Genomic DNA, 18811 nt, shown 5'->3' with positions numbered 1-18811 from the left:
GATCCTATTTCTAAAATGCCTACACTGGCCCATAGAAAAAACTTAGTTTCCCTCAAAAGCCTACGCACCTCGTTTATAGAAACAAGAACATGTACACAAATAACTATGATGCGAGATATAATAGAATGAAGCAGACTGAGGTAAAGCACCATATATGATCAGAGGGAGGAGAAAACTTTTCCTGCTGTAGGGGTAGGTGGAGAGACATTAAGCAGGAGTTAACATTTTAATGGAGCCAGATGGAATGAGCAGGAGGACATTTGGGGGAAAGTACTATTAGCTGTCTGAAAAGAGCAGTGGTTCTTAATCCTGACTACACAGTATCACTTGCTTAAAAATATATAAATGCCCAGATTCCAGCTGAGAACAATTCCATTACAATCTCTAGGTGGTAGGGCCTAGGCATGTGATTTTAAATTTCTCCTAGTTAATTGTGATGTGCAGCCAAGTTTGAGAACCAGTGGATTAAGGCACTGGATTTGTGAAGGAGACTAGTAAAAGATTATAAACATAGGGTTGAGTAGGAACACAGACGCTCTTGAACGCTAAGAAGCTGAAACTGTAGTTGGTAAGCATTAGCAAGAGAGTCAAGGAAGGCACTGAGCAGAGAAATAACCTAAGAGGACATGTAAAACAAAATCATTAACCTGTCAGTTTGTAGAATATACTGGAGTGGAATGACAGATAGAAAGCTATAGCATGATAGTCTAGACAGGTGAGAGTAATGAGACAACAGACTTGGCAAAGGAAGAAAAAAAGAGAGCAGCTAGCATTTCTGTGCTTGTGCTAGGCAGCGTATGTGAATATGTCTATTTTTAACCTCAATGCACAGGTAAGAAAACCGAGGCTCAGATAACTTAGTAGTTTGCCCACAGTCAAACAGCAGAGGCATAAACTAACTGGTGCCATCACCACTCCCAAGGTCTCTACTTGTTCCACCATGGCGCAGCGTCCTGCAGTACACTTGGCCTCTGTGAGAGAAAATTCAAGAATGGAGAATCTCGAGGACTCAGCAAGTCATTAGATACCTGACAGTAAGGTACAAATAACTAGCAGGTTTTCAAATAAAGCTTGTTGAATAAATTAACATCAGAAACATTATGGCAAACTGCGTAACAACCTTTGCCCTCGAGTGTTTCAATTTTCTACAAAGGGCAGTTACAACTATTGATGATTTTAAATTTCTCCTAGGTAATTGTGATGTGCAGACAAGTTTGAGAACCATTTGTTAAGAGTGCTTATTATGCAGCAGTGGCAAACATGTATTGAACAGTGTTTAAGGACTTGATGAATATCCTTTTTGCCATTTTCTCACCTCATTCTAACTATCCTGTGATAATCATTCCCATTGGAGGATGAGAAAGAGGCACTGAGTGAAGTATCTTGTTTAATTCCACAGTTTAATAAATGGCACAACTGAGATTTCAACCACAGTAGTCTAATTCCAAACAGCTAACATACTTAATCATTATGATATACTACCTCTTACACTACATGTTAGTCTTGAGTGCTATAATACATACGTGAGATAGCATGGGAGTTTATCTTATTTAAATTCCACAGTATACCTGAGAGGTAGGTATCTGCCCCATTTATAAAGAAGAAGCTGAGACTGAGATTTTAATCCAAAGATTCCTGTCCGTGGTACAGAGTTAGTAAATGAGTCATGCAGTGTGCCACTTTCAAGGAGAATGAGGGGTAAGAAAACGCTATGATTTTAGCAGGTAGTGAGGTCTTTGCTTTAGAAGAGCAAATGACACAGATTTCAGATCATAAAGAGTAAATATTTTAGTAATGCAGGCAAGGAAATTCTGCTGGTAAAAGGATGGAGAGAAAGAGGCTTTGTTGTCTGGTCGTTACACATCACGGTTTTTGTTTTAAGCAGCAGAAGCCACCTAAATTTTGTGTAGACCAGGGAAGAGAGTCACATTTAATAGAAGAGACTATAAATGGAATCAACAGTAACTCTGGAAAGATATATAGTTCTTCTAAAACAGGAAAAAAGAATATGGTGAAAAAAGACAACTTGAGATTCTAAAGTCGGCTGAGAGTGTGTGGGCAGAGGTAAAGTTAGAGACAGATAAAGAGGAGAAGGGGTTTGAATCCACTGCCTTAAGCAGCTGTAGATAAATGAGTTATAAGGAGTAGAAAAAAGGGTTACAATGTGCAGTCAGCAGTGAGAGTTCAAATGAGTTAAGTAGGATTAATTTACAGTACGCCCAACCAATAAAACTTATAATAAGGCTTCTTTTCTAGCAGTAATCACCAGCCTGGCAGCGGGAGAGAAAATGTGTCCTATGTGTTATCTCGGAAAAACCAACAAGTTCAGTGAAAGATAAGTGGGGTATTTTTCTCATTTTTAAGTTTAATGATTGAAAACAGTTCGCTTCAAGTAAACATTCCAAAATGCAGGAAATATACCCGATTTTCTTTTCCAAGTTAGCTATTTCAAAGTTATTGCTTAGTTTGGCTTTTAAACTACACAGAAAAAGGGTCCACAGCAAGATGACAGTCTTGAAAAGCATTATTTCAAGAAACAAAAACGATGTATGTGTACATCTCAAGAAGTGAAACTGATAATTGACTAATACATTCTGTAAAGGAAGTAACGATTTCACGGCAAGAGCTGCCTAAGGAGCCTCCTATTCCTTCTTTCTTTTTTGAGATGGAGTCTCGCTCTGTCGCCCAGGCTGGAATGCAGTGGCACGATCTCAGATCACTGCAACCTCCGCCTCCCAGGTTCAAGCAATTCTCCTGCCTCAGCTTCCTGAGTAGCTAGGACTACAGGCGTGCGTCACCACGTCTGGCTAATTTTTATATTTTTAGTAGAGAAGGGGTTTCACTGTGTTGGCCAGGCTAGTCTCGAACTCCTCACCTCAGGTGATCCATCCGCCTCGGCCTCCCAAAGTGCTGGGATTACAGGTGTGAGCCACTGCACCTGACCATGGAGCCTCCTATTCTTGAAACCTCATTCTGACTGTTAATCCTGCCAATGAAAGGTACCTCATCTTAGTCTATGAGAGGCTGGGTGAGGAAAAGCCGAGGGAGGCAGAGGAGTATTCGGGTTTGGGGACTAGGATAAGCTATCGAGAATCCGGAGAATGTGTGGAAAGATGAACCACACTGATGGGTACCAAGTGTGAGAGAGAGTGATGCGCTAAAGACAGTGTGGGAAGGGTCAGGCCAGAGCACACAGTAAGAAGCAGCAAGGACAGAGGGTCAAGTGGGATGAGGCACCTCGACCCAAGTTCAGCGAACACCTATTGCTTCCCTAATCATATGAGATAAGATACCTGAGGGTCCAGAAACAACTGGAAGAAGAAGAAAGAGGGGAGTGTGCAGAAGCCATCACAGGTGAGAGTGAAACAGAGAGACCTAGAAAACCTGTATATTACCCAAGAGAGACTGAGATGAGACTTTTTTTCACTGACAGGATTAAATGCTTTCAGCTATGAATCAGAATAAGGGCTGAAGAACAGGATAAGCTCAATTACAGAGAGCTGAGCAAGATAATTTGTAGTTTTTGTTCACGAATTTCACTGTTTAAACTCTGACCTTTATTAGAAATCAGCAAAACTTGGTTCTCATTCTAACCTCACCACTAAGTAAATAATTTTGCACATGAATTAAATAAGAAGTGACCTTAGTTCTTAAATTTCTTAAATAGTAAAATGGGTTTTACTGTGGTGCTTTTTAATTCTGAAGTTTTAATTTTAATGATTTTTCCTTAATATTATACCCTTTCATGTTTCTGTTAATTAACTACACATTTCGGAATTAGAGAAAAATTCAAATGGAAGATCATGAATCACTTCAATGGGAGCAAAAAGTGGTAACTATTATTTTCTCAATTATATTTGCTCTGTTTGCCTGTGAGCTCTGAGAACTCTAGAGCTTCGTGTCCTATACTACATAATTCATGGAGGTACACTGTGGTTACTCAATTTAAGTTAAATGAATAAATAAATGAATTCAGACTGACCCAGTAATAAACTGAAGGCAATTTTATTCAGTTATGTATCAGCTCTCCTTAATGGAATGGATTGGCCAAAATGGGATCCATTTCAATGTGCCTGGCAACACGTGAAGCCACAGGAAAGAAATAATTGAGACCAGAAATGGAAGTGGTAGTGGAAGAGTTGGTAGTTTAAAAGTCTCAGACAGTATTAAATTTGCTCTGTGTTTTAAAGTATGCACATTAAAAGTAACATAGGCAAAAACCCAAAGTAAATATTTCACATCACGAGGCTTTGTAATGCTCAATTTTAAGCAAAGAATGCAGTACTATCTCTGAATAAATATGCACTGTGTTTATATATATTAAGAGTCATAAATCCCAGTTTTATACCAGAGAAAATGAAAGGCTTGAGAAGTAACTTGACTAAAGTCATACATTTGGGATTTGAACCCAAGATCGCCTGGCTTCAAGATTAATGGTCTTAACATTATGGTGCCTTGAAAACTGTAAAGGATTCTTCTAATTAGAAAGCACTTAACTTCTAGGCAATGTAGAGCCATTAAATAGATGAATAAAAATCAGCTGTATTCCACTGAAATATTATTCATCAAAGAGAGCAACATAACAAAGAATATACTTACTCATTCCTGAGCACTCTCTGTCACCATCCCATACATTAGAAACAGCATGTCCCGTCAGCAGGAGATTAATTAAACTTTGGCTATTAATAAATATTAAAAAGCAATTAAATATGAATATAACTAGTTGCCAAATCAAACAATTCCTATAGCAAGGTATAAAGTAATGACTTTTCACATTAAATTATGTAAGAATTTACAAAGTTAGGGAAAACCTTACATGTTCCATTTTATATATTCGGCCTTGCTAAATGTATCACTAAGTATATCAGCACAGTGGTATTTAGTGTTCTACATATTCACATACATTTAACAACTTTACCTAACATATATTTAAATGGATAAAAAATGATAGACTAATAATTTACTTAATATTTACAATCTTTAAAAATGAATATATAATTATTAATATTTTGTCTTTGATGAAAGATACATGAATTTTCATCTTTGAGGCAGAAAGGTCTAAAAAGGACTCATGTATTAGAGTAGGTTAACTATCACTGTTTCATTGATTTTTGGTAAAAATAGCCATAAAAAGCTTGAGAAGGAGGGTGGTCCGAGAGGAAAACTGGGAATTTTTTTCTCCCAAGCAGAGAAGCATTTACAAAGATATAATTATTTCTAAGTCAAAATGAATAAATTTTATCATTAAAAAAATCATAAATGGATTTGTTAAAATACCTCCCCACTGTTATCTTAAAACAAAATATTTGCCACAATAAATACAACGCATACATAAAATGAAATTAACATTTCATAATCAAGCAAACAATGCATAAAACAAAGAAGTGCTCAAATCCATAGATGTTATACTGTTAACACCACTGACAAGCAAAATTACCTGACTCAGTCATGTTTTATCGTAAGTCAGGTTTCTAAAAACTAGAGTTCACATGAGGAGACAAGAGATTTTAGTTAATTACCTGCCATGTCCATATACAGGATCTATCAAGGGTTCACTTGCATCTTCAATTTCATTTTTTATGTTTTCAATGCCCTAAAGAAACAAAGAACTCATTGACTTATTTCAAAAAACGAAAATGAAAATTATGATAGTTTAAAAACTGACTAGTTTACACTATAAACTAATACAATTATTTAAGTAACTTTTCTACCATGAGTAACTCAGATTTGAAGTGGGGGGACATTTGAGATAACTGTAAAAAGTAGTTCCTCAAATATCTTTTCTTTTCTTTCATGGGCTCTATATAAAGAACACTCATGGATGAAATATGTACTGTTGGTTAAAGGGGCAAGGAGAGAGAATTAACTTTTAATCGGAGAAAGGAGAAATTATTTAATAAATGAATTATTTAAAAGTTAAATGAATATTAACCTGTTAAGGAAACTGATTTTTTTTAGATCATGTAAAAACTTATTGCAGTAAATACATCCACAATGAATACTGATAGAGATATAACATTAAATAACTTGCATTTTAATTATTTAACTGGTACATAAAATGGAAGGTTTACTTCTGATTTTAAGTATTACTTCACAAATATTGGTCATTCAAATGTATACTTACAAAATGCAAATTAGAAGGCCAGGAAGTGCCTTCTTTTCTTAAAAACCAATTTCCTGATATTTTCTAAACCTCCAGAAGGGCACTCAGCTCCCAAAAGTTCTAGATACTGGGTAAGTACCAGAAGACCTACTAATTGTAACCTCATCAATTCCAAAAAGGACAAAGATAAACTGCCATTCATTGTTCTATTCACTTAACTTTAGCCGTTGGTTCTATCATTTCTAAGAATTAAATAGATGATTAATTAACAACCAAGATTTTTAATGAATGACTAAATCTCGCAGGGGGAAACAAAGAAGCATGAGCTCTTGCATGTGCCATCCTCGTAAACAAAACAAATCAGGCTATGATAATGTCAAGATGAATACTATCAACAAGTGACACAATCACTAATGAGGAAGCGGATATCATTTTAAAGACCAGGTCAAGGAAGGACAACTTGCATGATAATTTATTGTCTGTAAAGAAGAAGAAACAGGAGATATCAAACGTTTTGAGCATTATAAAGTTAGAGAATACTGAACAGTCAAGAAGAACTTATAAGAAACCAGTCATCTTAGATACCACTATCACTGCTACTCCCAACATCTACACAACTAAGCACTTTTGGTTCTCTTATTTATACTTAATAATCCAAATAAGTATTTATTTACATTTCTAAATATGCTCCCTTTCTTTTCCACTCCATGACCTGTCCTAGTTTAGGCTTCTCTTATTTCAATACCCACTTTTCTAGTTTTCCTGACTCTAGTCTTGTACTACAAACACCAACTCTTATCCATCACAACTCCCTATCCCAATTTAATACATGTTTTATCAACAAAAAGATCTTGTCACTCCCTTGTTCAAACTTTTTACTGTGTTCCAATTCTGAGCAGATGAAACCTACTCTTTGCACAGGGTATGTAGAAAGGCCTTCATACTCTAAGTCTTTTCTTACATACGTGCCCAGTCTCATCTTCCACAATTGCCTCTGGTGTCTTATGCTGCAGTTAAGGCTCAACTACTTAGAGCTCCCTAAACCTGCATTATACCCTCAATCCCTTACACTTTTATACTTGCAGTGCCCACTGCTGGAAAAAATTTCCTCCAGCTTTTCCATACAGAAAACTTGCCCTCATGCATCAAGGTCCTATCTCTGTCAGATGGTCCCTACTAGAAACAGTGTGCCCTTGATTCCATCTAATAGGTTCAGACAGAACACCAAACGCCAAAACACACTGCCATAATGGAATTATTAATGTGTCATTTTTTTTACAACACTAAATACATATCACTAAAAATGTATCCCATATTATTAATACAAACATAGTCCTTAGCATAGAGTCAATGCTCAAAAAACATTTGTCAAATAAAAGAAGTCTGATTTCAGACATGATAGATATAATAGGATAGTCAACTGAGACTAACATGTTACTAGAGCTATGAGACTGGTATTTGGGGAAAAAGAGTAGGACTAGAAAGGGACATATTGGAACTATTATATAGCTATTTATAAAGGTAACCTGAGTAAATGATATATCCATAAAAGGTATACTGGATCCAGGGAAGAAAATTTCTGGAATATAAAAATTTAGAGGAGGAGAGAAAAGAGCAGGAGGTAACAGGTAAAGAAGGAAAGGAAGCTATCAAAGAAAACAAAACAAAGTAAGAATCGTGAGACGTTATAGAAAGAAAACTCAAACAGTGATTTATCAAAAAAAAAAAAAAAAAAAAAAAAAAGAAATCAAGAAAGGGAATGAAGGTCAAAAACAGCTTCCAGAAGGGGTTAAGGGGTCAAGTGCTACACAGAAGGATCAAAGGAAACACAATTTGGAAGAACTGACAGCATTTCACAATTAGAACATTATTGATCATCTCTGTAGTTCAAAAGAGCAGAGGTGAAAGCAAGCATGAAACTGCTTAAGTAACGAGTGAGTGCTGAGGAAACAGAAATTAACTAATTTTCAGCGTAAAAGATTTTTATTCTAAGAATTTAAAAACAGCATCAGGAATAAAATTACTCATCACGGCAGGAAAAACAGCACTAAATAACATTAATCAAAGGCAGAAAAAGCATTTTCTTGAACACACCTTTGTCAGTAATACAGAATACAGAAAAAGCAATACTCCAAATTTATTTCCCCACATTGAATACTGGTCCAAGACAGCATCTTTTAATTCTGGTAAACTTCTGAATGATCTTTTTCTGGGGGGAAAAAAGAATTAAGTATTGGTATCATGATGAGGTTAACTACATTCATAAAAGGGAAAATTTTTAAATTTTCTTATACATTAAAACATACACATACAAACAGGAAACTTTAGGGACATTTCTAAATTTTTCAAATACAAATTTAGCCACTAAAACCAAAAGCTATTTCTGACAACTATCACAATATACGATATGTATCATTAAGAAAGAACACCTACTTGGCAGGGAACCTCTTCATCTCTTAGGTGAACTGTCTGGCATCAGTAAATTCTTCAATAATATACAGTTATTTAAACAATAGAGTGGCCTTCTTGTAAGAGGGGGTAAACACAAAGAACACTTCACTTTTTAAATCCTAGAAATTACTTAACAAATATCTGAATGCCAAAGATAACTTACATTTGCGGCTTCTTTTAAAAGAAATTAATGTTACATTTTAAACCAAATGCCACCCATAATTCTATCAACAGCCATCTTTACCTTTAACTTTGTAATAAAAAGTTTAAATGCTCTAACAAAAATATGGGCATTCTTAATAAAAGGTATAGAAAACAGATACTGGCAAATAAGAAATAATTCTAATATTTATCCTACTAAAAATGTTTATATTTGTTAAGGACACAAAAACATTAAGCTAAAATGATTTTTTTCATTGTAATGGTGAAAAAGCTTTTTAATGTTTTTAAAAAGCGTATTTGGATAGTTAATTAAGGACTCAGCATAATTTAAACATTTACAAACTATTTTCATTTAAAGGCAAATTAATCCTGAAGCAATGGATTTAAAATTTATGTTTAAGTAGCGCATTTCTATGTAAAACTAAGAACCTTTGCACAGTATGAACAGACTTAAAGTGGCAATGTGTCCACAGAGTAAGTATTTTAAATGTTCCAATGTTACTTACTGAATTAATGCATGAAATCGCTCAAAGCCAAGCTCTTCGACAGCCAAGGCAGCTATACATAAAAGACACTTTTCAGCACTACACATGGCAAATAAATGACACAAGATACACACAGCAGGCTGTAAATACTTTCAAGCAATCAAAACTTTCCCTATTTCCTTACTCCCTTAAAATTCTCAGTTTATTTTCAACTTTATTATAACATTATATTTCAACATCTTTGTCATCATGAATATAACTAAAATGGATATAATACTGAGAATGTAGAAGGGTGATTAAATACACATTTCAGTTCAGCTATGCTACGGTAGTTTATAAAGTATGAAAAATTACTGATAATCAGTGCTTCACACATCATAATGTGTCCTGCACTTTTAAATAATCTTTCAGATTATATAAATCCAAGTAATATCATCAGAGCTAACCTTCCTTTTCATAATATAAAATTTTAAGGTTTAATGCTTAATTATTAAACAAACGTGTATAAAAAGGCAAAACACTCTCAAACTACACAGGTTCAATGACAGCTTTAAGTTTGTTTCCTCATTTATTTGTATAACTGTTAAAAAGTTTTCAGTAACTTATTTAGATTATGTTTATTAATCAAAGGAAATCAAAGCATTTTAATCAGAGGTAATGTTTATTGAGCAGTTTACTAAGTGCCAGGCCCTTTTTTAAATGCCCTACATGTCTTACCTCATTTAATCCTCATATAAACCCTCTAAGCTCCATTTTACAGCAGAGGAACCTGAGGTACACAGAAAAATCCTCTCAAGAGTACATAGGACTAAACAGCAGTGATGAGATTGGAGCCCAGATAGTCTTGGCTCTGGGGAGTTATTTATCACAATGCATAACTTCACATATATTTTATAAAGCAAAACTTACTACTATCAAATATAAATTCTCACTGGTGAGTTAAGAAAATTGATTCAATATGAAGTCAAAATTTTAAATTTTTATTTACAATTTAAAATGTCGCATTATGCTAGCTTTCCAAAGCCTAGTTGTAAGTGTTTCATATTTCGTTTTAAAATCTTTAGCAGTCCAAATGGATTCAGTTATCTCTTGGTTTATGTGGGAAACAAACTGAAATTGAACCTGAGTATTCACTACTGCGAACAACTGTGCATTACCAACAAGCCAAAACTATACACACCACATAAGCCAATGAAATTAATGTTTGTAGAGAAAGTAATATTAACAAGAGGGGAAAACGCTTTACATTAAAACTTTCAGAAAATGAAAACTCTACCTAATCTTTTCCAAATTATATTATTTGTTCTGCAATGTTAGATGATCTAAATAGTTTTACTGGGTATACTACAAAAGTAGACATAAAGATAATAATTTAGAGAAAAGAGGCAAGCAAAATAAAAAGCTTAGCAGGCAGGGATGGTGGAAAAATATAAAACACAAGAAAAAGAACATAGCTGGGAATAAAGGAAAGAACAGGTAAAATAGATTGTTACATGGAATAAAAATTGTAATATAAATACAGTTCATTTGTCACTAAGGTAAATTCTCAAATTTTCAGTTAACAAAGTATTTCAAATGTATACAATATTTAAAAAATTTAAAATATGGTTTACTTCATGGCAACTTTTAAAAGAGATACAAAGTAAACTGGAAAATTACTAAAATGTGTTTTGGAGCGTAATTCAATATAATTATGTCCATCTAAATTAGTTACTGAAGTACCAAAGTGAATGCATTATAAGGCCCTTCAACCTACAGCAATGTAACCTATCACTACAGAAATGCATAGCACATTCCATAGTGCACACTCAGTATACTACTAAGATACTAATGGAAAATGTTATATAAAAAGATCTTACTATTTTCTCACACATCAATATACAGACTGGCTTTAAGCATATAATCTTCAAAAATAATTTTTCAAAAGATCAACAATTCCTCTTTCAAAATTTTAATATCCTAAATGAAACTATTAAGTGTGTTTATATCCACACAATAAAACCTGGAGAATGTGTTAAAACCAATCTTAATGACACTTTGGACTACCATCCTTGTGACTGTTTTCCACTTGTTGTTTTCAAATGTCATTATAAACTCTAAAATATGTTCTTTTTGAAAGGCCATGTTTCAAAGGCTTCAAAAGGAAGCATCATTCAACTGTTTAAATGTTCAAAATTATTCCTTGCAAATGTACTACTATTAGAATTTGCCAGGCTTAAGGCATTTTAACTGCAAAGGTAGGAGAAAAAAGATACTGACAACACAGAGACATTTTAGTCCAGGGAGGCAACAGCATCTTACGGATAATACTATATGGAAAGAAGAATGTGTATCACATACAATTGCAATGTACTTTCAGGTAGGTAATCTCTCTACAAAAAATCTCCACAGAGATGATAGTTAATGTGATGCTCTGTGGGTAGAATAAATCACTTATTTAACGTAGGCACTTGGGACTACCAATTATCAAAAACCATCAAGTAGCAAGATTACTCCTGAAAAGCAAATCAGAAAAGCAACTCTTAACTAGCTTCCGTACCACTAGCTGTCTCCATTTCACATCGGCAGCTTTCGGGTCAATTACATAAGAATTTTCAAAAGTTAAAAACCACGGAATATATAATTTTTATGAATAATTAGAATAGCTATTATTTAACTTATCTGAAATCAAGGTATGAAAAACTTAAGGCATAACTAAAATTGCCTTAAAATAATCTATATGTATAAAAATAATCCAAATAATTCAGAAGGAAAAGCAACAGCTTGCAACGAAGAGAAATGTCCCCATCTTTGCTCTGGGAAGCAAGTAAAGATAAATTTATGAAACTTTCTGATGTCAAAAAAAACTTTTTTTGCAATACCAAAGCAAACATTAAGGCATCTGAAACTGAAGTATATCATTATTTCTAAATAAGAGTTCTGAAGCTCAAAAGAGATTATTATCAAGCAGAAGTTAACCAGAACACTTTAAAAAGTTTATTTTAAGAGATGCATTTTTTTGCAAAAAAGTAGTATCTTCTGGTAATTAAAATAAATGAAATGGAAATAAAAAATATTAAGGCTCAGTAATTAAGCTTACGCTAGAAAAGAATACATGTTATGAAAATGTAATGTTTTATTCAAAATATTCAATAGATTCATTAAAACAAAGGTATAAGAAAAAAACTTCAGGAAATAAAAATGTATCTTACAAGAATGTTCCACTTGGCAACTAGACTCTGCAGGACTCCCAGAAATACTAGCAGTTTCCTCAGTTGTCTTTCCTCTTAACCATGAAACCAAGCAGTATGATCCAGAGTGGTCACAACAAGCACTTTCTAAAATATCACACAAGGTATGACAAAGGAGTTCCTTCTGTTCTTCCTCTAAAAATAACCAAAGCATAAGTTATAACGGTTTCCTCTGAAAAAAAAAAAAATTCTGCCATGAATAACAATAGTAAGAATGTGTTGATGAAAATCAAGCATTTTAAAAACAGGGAAAAAAAATCTCTAAATAGATGTTAAATTATGTTTTAGAAAAACAATGTGTTTGTGGATTGAAATATCACTTTAAATAAAGCCATCCAAATAAAACCATCAAGTAGAAAAAGAATCCTGAAAAATGCAGAATTAAACATTATGAAAATCACAATCTGACACTGATCATCACTTTCTTAAACCTTTAGCAACTGCAGCATTTAAGCCATGAGGTTTCCTTTACTGCAGAACTGAGCACAATGGAAAGGCCTGTTGAGACCTCTATTTTCTCCCCTCACTTCTGAATTAGTCTCAAGTCCTGGATCACCCTGTCCCAAAGGGATAATAGTGAGATGAGATACTGTCAGCACCTATGTTACCACAATGCATTACATCAGCAGACGCCGGCGGTTAGAATACAGATTTGACAGAAAATAGCGCAAATGCTCAGACCATCTCTTTCTGAAGAACCTTAGCCACACTCTCTTTTCAAGCAGTATTACTCTCAAGAAGTAGTATCACTTTCTGAAGCTTTCAAAAATTGTATGATGTAAGGAGGTTTCTATCTCTCCTAATGGATTAACAGTTCTTTAAAGGCAGGAACGATGTTGTTCACCTTATAATCACCACAGTATTTATGACACTTATGACAACGCTTTACAAATATTTTATCAAAGTGAATATAGTTCTGTGTAAGAAACAGTATAAATTGTATTAAAAGTTCAACAATAGTATCTCAAATAGTTTCTTCTCTACTAAAATTTTTTTTCTATTTCACCTATTAATTTAAAACTTATGGAAGTGATATTTTACCTCTTAAATTCAAAATCATTAGTAGATTCTATAGTCATGGTTTGCAATGTAAGCTGTTACATCCTTAGATACAAAACTGGGATTGTAATTGTCCTACTTTCTTCCAGAAGGTATTGTGAGGTTCACAGGAAATTGTGTACGTGAAGGAAAGATCTTTGTAAACTGTCACGTGGAATGCAAATTCTTATTATAAGGTGGCATCACATCTCTCTGGGTACAGAAGCTCATGTTACAGAAGCTATGACAGCTTCATTTGCAACTTCATCCAAAATTATTTGCAGTATTTGCATTGTGTAAGGCATTATACTAAAACATGCAGGAATATAATGATAATTCTGAGGTACTGCCCACAGCTAAGTAAGACCAAAAAAGAAAAATGACTATTCTTTATTGTATGCTGCCACCTAACAGTTCTAGGAAATGCACCATGTTTTAGCAAGAAGCCAAAGGTTTTTCCCTTAATTATACCATCATGTCTTATAACACCCAGTTAGAAAACCAAATTTGGAAATATGAAGTCACTGTTCACGACACTTTCTAAAACATTTTAAAAGGAAACCTCAGGAAAAAAAAAATCCCATTGATAATTTTCTCAGATAATTGTAATTAAACTACTGCCAATGAATCCTGCTTAGATCATCTCTATTAAAGCAGAGGATGAAGCAAAAGTTTTTAAAAGACAGCTATCATACCTGAACAATCCCGCCAAGAAGACTTCTCAGAAGAAAACAGGAGCTTCTTCAAAAGAAATGCCTTCACACAATTGAAGCAATAATTAGTGAAATGCATTATAACCATACATCATATCATTCTTCAATTTTAAAATGGAAAACAATCGTTTGTACCGCCTTTCTAATCTTTTGACTAGTTCTGTAAAGATACCAAATGGGTTCCCCTCACATTTGACAGAAACTGTGCAGAGTTATTTATTCAGAGTATACTACTATAAACTTGATTCTAGATTCATAAAATTCTTCTTCTTCCACAGTACATATTTTCTGACAAGTAGAAGAACTCACTCACATAACAGAATAACTGAAAAGCACAGAAACTTACTCCTCTATTCACAAAGTGAAAGCCCTATAGAACAGGAACAAGTCTACATTTCATTTAGATTCCTCCAGGTAAAAGAAATCTAAATATAAAAGTGGTTCTGTTCCCTTCACCTTCATCTATGACACAAAAGTAACACCTTTACAGTCACCACTTTATTATCGGGAGCTCAAGATTAACTAAAAAAGCTACAAGATTCAGAAGAAAAGACAAATGGATTTCTAAACTTCCCCTTAAGCGAGTCAATGATGTTACATTGGCTATTTGATAAAAAGCTGCATAGGGAAGTGTCTCCTTCTCAACCTGTAGTTCAACAGTAGCTACATCCCAGTCACCTGACTTGTTTAAACTGCAGATTCTTGGGCTCCACCTACTCTATCTGAATCTCTAGAGGGCAGGTCCAAGAAAAACAGGTTACAATGATGACTTTTCCTCACCTGTGTTTGAAAGTATTAGTGTACAGATTAGGAAGACTGCTTTTTAATCAGGCAAACTTAGGTTTGAATCCTGGCTCCAATATTACTAACTAAAAATAACTGTACAAACTTTAAAAGGTTACAGTGAGGATTATATGAGAAAATCTATGTAATGCACTTAGCACAGTACCTGGCACCAATAAACAATTCAAGGTATTACAACAAAAAACTAATATTCCATTTACATAGGCATAAAGTCTACAAATACTGTAATCAAGTGCTTCTGATTTTTCCCCAAAATGGCAACAACCATCAAGTGGAACAGTATAACTACATCACAACATTTTAGAAGTGAGATGGGGAGATTCATTATTTCACTGCCAATATAACTACTGTTAGCATTCTGACATACTTCCTTCCCATGTTTTTTAATACCTAGTTTTAATTTTATTACAAGTGAATCATAATGGGCATATGAATGTATTTTCTGTTTTTCTACAGAATTCATAAGTATAATTCTTAATCACTACTTGTCTATCAAGCTATTTATCAAAATTTACTTATTAAATTACACTATTGCGCATCACATTGCTTGCAATTTTTTTGCTACTTTAATATATTAGCTCCTTCTTAAATACAACTTTTTCCATATTAAATATTTCTTTAGAAAAGATTCACAGAAACACAACTATTGCATCAGAATCTGCATTGTCATGGTTCCAATTATAGCTTAAAATTCCTTCCCAAAATCAAAGTACAAATTTGTACTATATGGCAGTATATGAGTGTGCCAGCATCGTCCCACCCTTACATGCACTGGCATTTGTAATTTTATTTTTAAAGATGAGAAAAAGTAAGAAATAGAATCTAGTTACAGTTTTATTTTTACTTTTCTGGCTTCCCAGTGAGGGTGAGCATCCTGATTCTTTGGCCGTAAAGCATCATTCCACCTGTTACAACTGCACATCTATGCCCATTTCACCCCTGAATCTTAGTGTTTTTCTAATTAACTTCTACAAGTTATTTATATAAGAAAGACAATATCCCTTTATTGCTAATATTTAATGAAAATATTTATTAGTTTGGAAGTCACTGTTTCTCTTAGAGTGTTGATGATAAATTAAGTTTTCTTATGGTTAAATATTATTCCAAAAATATATTTGATACATGGTACAAAATGATCTAAACTTATCTTCCCCTCAAAGTGCTAACAAGTCATCTGGATGGGATTTATCAAACTTTATTTTATTTCACCACTGATCTTAGTTCCTTCTTTATTCCTGGTGTGATAAATTCTGGGTAAATTGTTACAGGTAATGAGGTCTATGATTATATTAGCTATTTGGTTCCATTATTTTGCCTATTCTTTTTAAAAGGTATTATGCTCTAATATTTATACTCTAAAAAAGTTTTAATATATGTACTTGCTCACTTGAAGTCATCTTTAATAACTTAGTTTTGACTTTTAAACTGAAATATTAATACACACAAAATTCTTCACAAAGTGTACGTGACTTGGCCAGGCGCGGTCGCTTATGCCTGTAATCCCAGCACTTTGGGAGGCCAAGGCGGGTGGAGCACCTGAGGTCAGGAGCTCGAGACCAGCCTGGCCAACATGGAAAAACCCCATCTCTACTAAAAATACAAAAATTAGCTGGGTGTGGCCTGGCGCGGTGGCTCACACCTGTAATCCCGGCACTTTGGGAGGCCAAGGCGGGTGGATCACGAGGTTAGGAGATCGAGACCATCCTGGCTAACACGGTGACACTCCAGCTCTACAAAATACAAAAATTAGCCAGGCGTGGTGGCGGGCACCTGTAGTCCCAGCTACTAGGTAGGCTGAGGCAGAGAATGGCGTGAACCCAGGAGGAGGAGCTTGCCGTGAGCCGAGATTGCGCCACTGCACTCCAGCCCGGGAGAAAAAGCGAGACTGCATCTCAGAAACAAAAAACAAAAAAAACCAAAAAAATTTGCCTGGTGTGGTGGTGCGTCCCAGCTACTCAGGAGGCTGAGGCAGGAGAATCACTTGAACCTGGGAGAGCCGAGATTGCATCATGGCACTCCACCCTGGGCAACAAGAGTAAAACTGCATCTCAAAAAAATAAATAAATAAAATAAAATAAGTAAATAAATAAAACTTTACGTGACTCTTTTTTTTTCCTTTTTAGAAATGGGGTCTCGCTCTATTGCTCAAGCTGGAGGGCAGTGGCATGATAATAGCTCACTGCAGCCCTGAACTCCTGAGCTTAGACCCTTTCCTTTGAGCCTCTTGAGTAGCTAGGACTACAAGTGTGCACCACCATGCCCAGCTAATTTTTTCTTTTTTCTTTTTTTTTTTTTAAGAACAGGGTTGTCACTATGTTGCCCAGCCTGGTTTTGAACTCCTGGCCTTAAGCAATGCTCCTGCCTCAGCCTCCCAAAGTGCTAGGATTACAGGTGTGAGCCACTGTGCCTGGCCTATGTGATTCTTTTTTTTTTTTCTGAGATGGAATTTCACTCTTTTGCCCAGGCTGGAGTGCAGTGGCATGATCTCGGCTCACTGCAACCTCCAGCTTCTGGTTTCAAGTGATTCTCCTGCATCAGCCTCCCGAGTAGCTGGGATTACAGGCGCCTGCCACCACACCCGGCTAATTTCTGTATTTTTAGTAGAGATGGGGTTTTACCACGTTGGCCAGGCTGGTCTCGAACTCCTGACCTCAGGTGATCCACCTGCCTCAGCCTCCCAAAGTGCTGGGATTACAGACGTGAGCCGTGGTGGCCCGGCCGTGATTCTTAAACTTAATTACTACCTCAAAGATACAGAAAAGTAGGTTCAGGATTTTGAATATAACCATCACTGCATAGCACCCCACTTGCAAAAATAACTACCACTACTGAAATATACTGTATTTTACAAAATAGGAAACTCCTGTGGTATACCCTCCATTTAACTATATTCATGCACTACTTGCAATAAAAACCATGCTATTACGGATTAAGAGGGGCAGTATTTATATAATCTAATTTACATATGGACACAACAAAGGAATCTTCAAATTCAGATAACATTCCTACTAATAACCAAAATTTGTTTCAGTCACTCAGTACAACAGCTATAATTGCTAATTTATAGTTAAATTTCATTCTTCACTTTCCATAATTCCAAGGCAAGATTCGGACATTCAAATTTTTCTTCATTTTAAAAAAATTCTCCTAATGCAAAAAAAAAAAAAATGATCTATAAAAGACATATTTTCGAATCAACCATAATTTTTTTCTTTACAAAAATGTATTTTTAGCAATGTAAATATATAGAGTATAACTTCTGAGAAACAATTTACTTTGTAGCCAACAGTTTAGCAATGCATTTTTTTTTTTTTTTTTGAGACAGAGTGTGCTTTTTCACCCAGGGGAGTGCAGTGGCACAATCTCGGCTTACTGCAAGCTCCGCCTCCCGGGTTCACGCCATTCTCCTGCCTCAGCCTCCCAAGAAGCTGGGACTACGTACGCCTGCCACCACGTCCGGCTAATTTTTTGTATTTTTAGTAGAGATGGGGTTTTCGCCATGTCAGCTAGGATGGTCTGGATCTCCTGACCTTGTGATCCACCCACCTGAGCCTCCCAAAGTGCTGGGATGACAGGCGTGAACCACTGCACCCAGCCAGAATGCATTCTTTATACCCAAAGAATAATAAATGCCACATTAAATATATATTTTCAAAACATGATGGTTAAAACAATAAATTAGCTGTAATTTTCAAAACAGTTCTTTTATAACAGTTCTAAAGTGACACTGTCATTCACAGACATCAGTATTGTAGTAAACTGAGAATTCAATTCTTAGTTTTTACAGTTTAATAGTTTATAGTGAATCAGCCTTTGAAATTCAAA

The 18811-nt window shown here is 34.9% G+C and overlaps 1 protein-coding gene and 1 long non-coding RNA gene across 12 annotated transcripts in view; one reads left to right on the top strand and one right to left on the bottom strand.

The window, feature by feature from the left end:
• The window catches only part of LOC112427779 (uncharacterized), a 194587-nt gene that overhangs the window by 23479 nt on the left and 152297 nt on the right, over positions 1 to 18811 (top strand). For 6 of the 7 annotated variants that reach the window (XR_011608238.1, XR_011608240.1, XR_011608237.1 and 3 more), the window contains exons 2-3: positions 923 to 1039; positions 2257 to 3832. This is a non-coding gene — a long non-coding RNA (uncharacterized lncRNA). The remainder of the gene's footprint in view (positions 1 to 922; positions 1040 to 2256; positions 3833 to 18811) is intronic. The other variant, XR_011608239.1, reaches the window with a different exon arrangement.
• MINDY3 (MINDY lysine 48 deubiquitinase 3) overlaps positions 1 to 18811 on the bottom strand; it is an 81206-nt gene that overhangs the window by 50264 nt on the left and 12131 nt on the right. For 3 of the 5 annotated variants that reach the window (XR_003019509.2, XM_011752070.3, XM_011752071.3), the window contains exons 3-8: positions 14165 to 14225; positions 12393 to 12566; positions 9223 to 9274; positions 8198 to 8312; positions 5520 to 5593; positions 4600 to 4679 (exon numbers count right to left, since the gene is read on the bottom strand). Coding sequence is in view for 4 of the 5 variants with exons in the window: in XM_011752070.3 (XP_011750372.1) it covers positions 4600 to 4679; positions 5520 to 5593; positions 8198 to 8312; positions 9223 to 9274; positions 12393 to 12566; positions 14165 to 14225 (556 nt within the window). In the remaining variant the exon portion in view is untranslated. The remainder of the gene's footprint in view (positions 1 to 4599; positions 4680 to 5519; positions 5594 to 8197; positions 8313 to 9222; positions 9275 to 12392; positions 12567 to 14164; positions 14226 to 18811) is intronic. The other 2 variants (XM_024794866.2, XM_024794868.2) reach the window with 2 other exon arrangements.

This window comes from Macaca nemestrina, chromosome 9 (assembly GCF_043159975.1).
Source record: "Macaca nemestrina isolate mMacNem1 chromosome 9, mMacNem.hap1, whole genome shotgun sequence".
NCBI lineage: Eukaryota > Metazoa > Chordata > Mammalia > Primates > Cercopithecidae > Macaca > Macaca nemestrina.
This window is presented reverse-complemented; position numbering and strand designations above follow the sequence as displayed.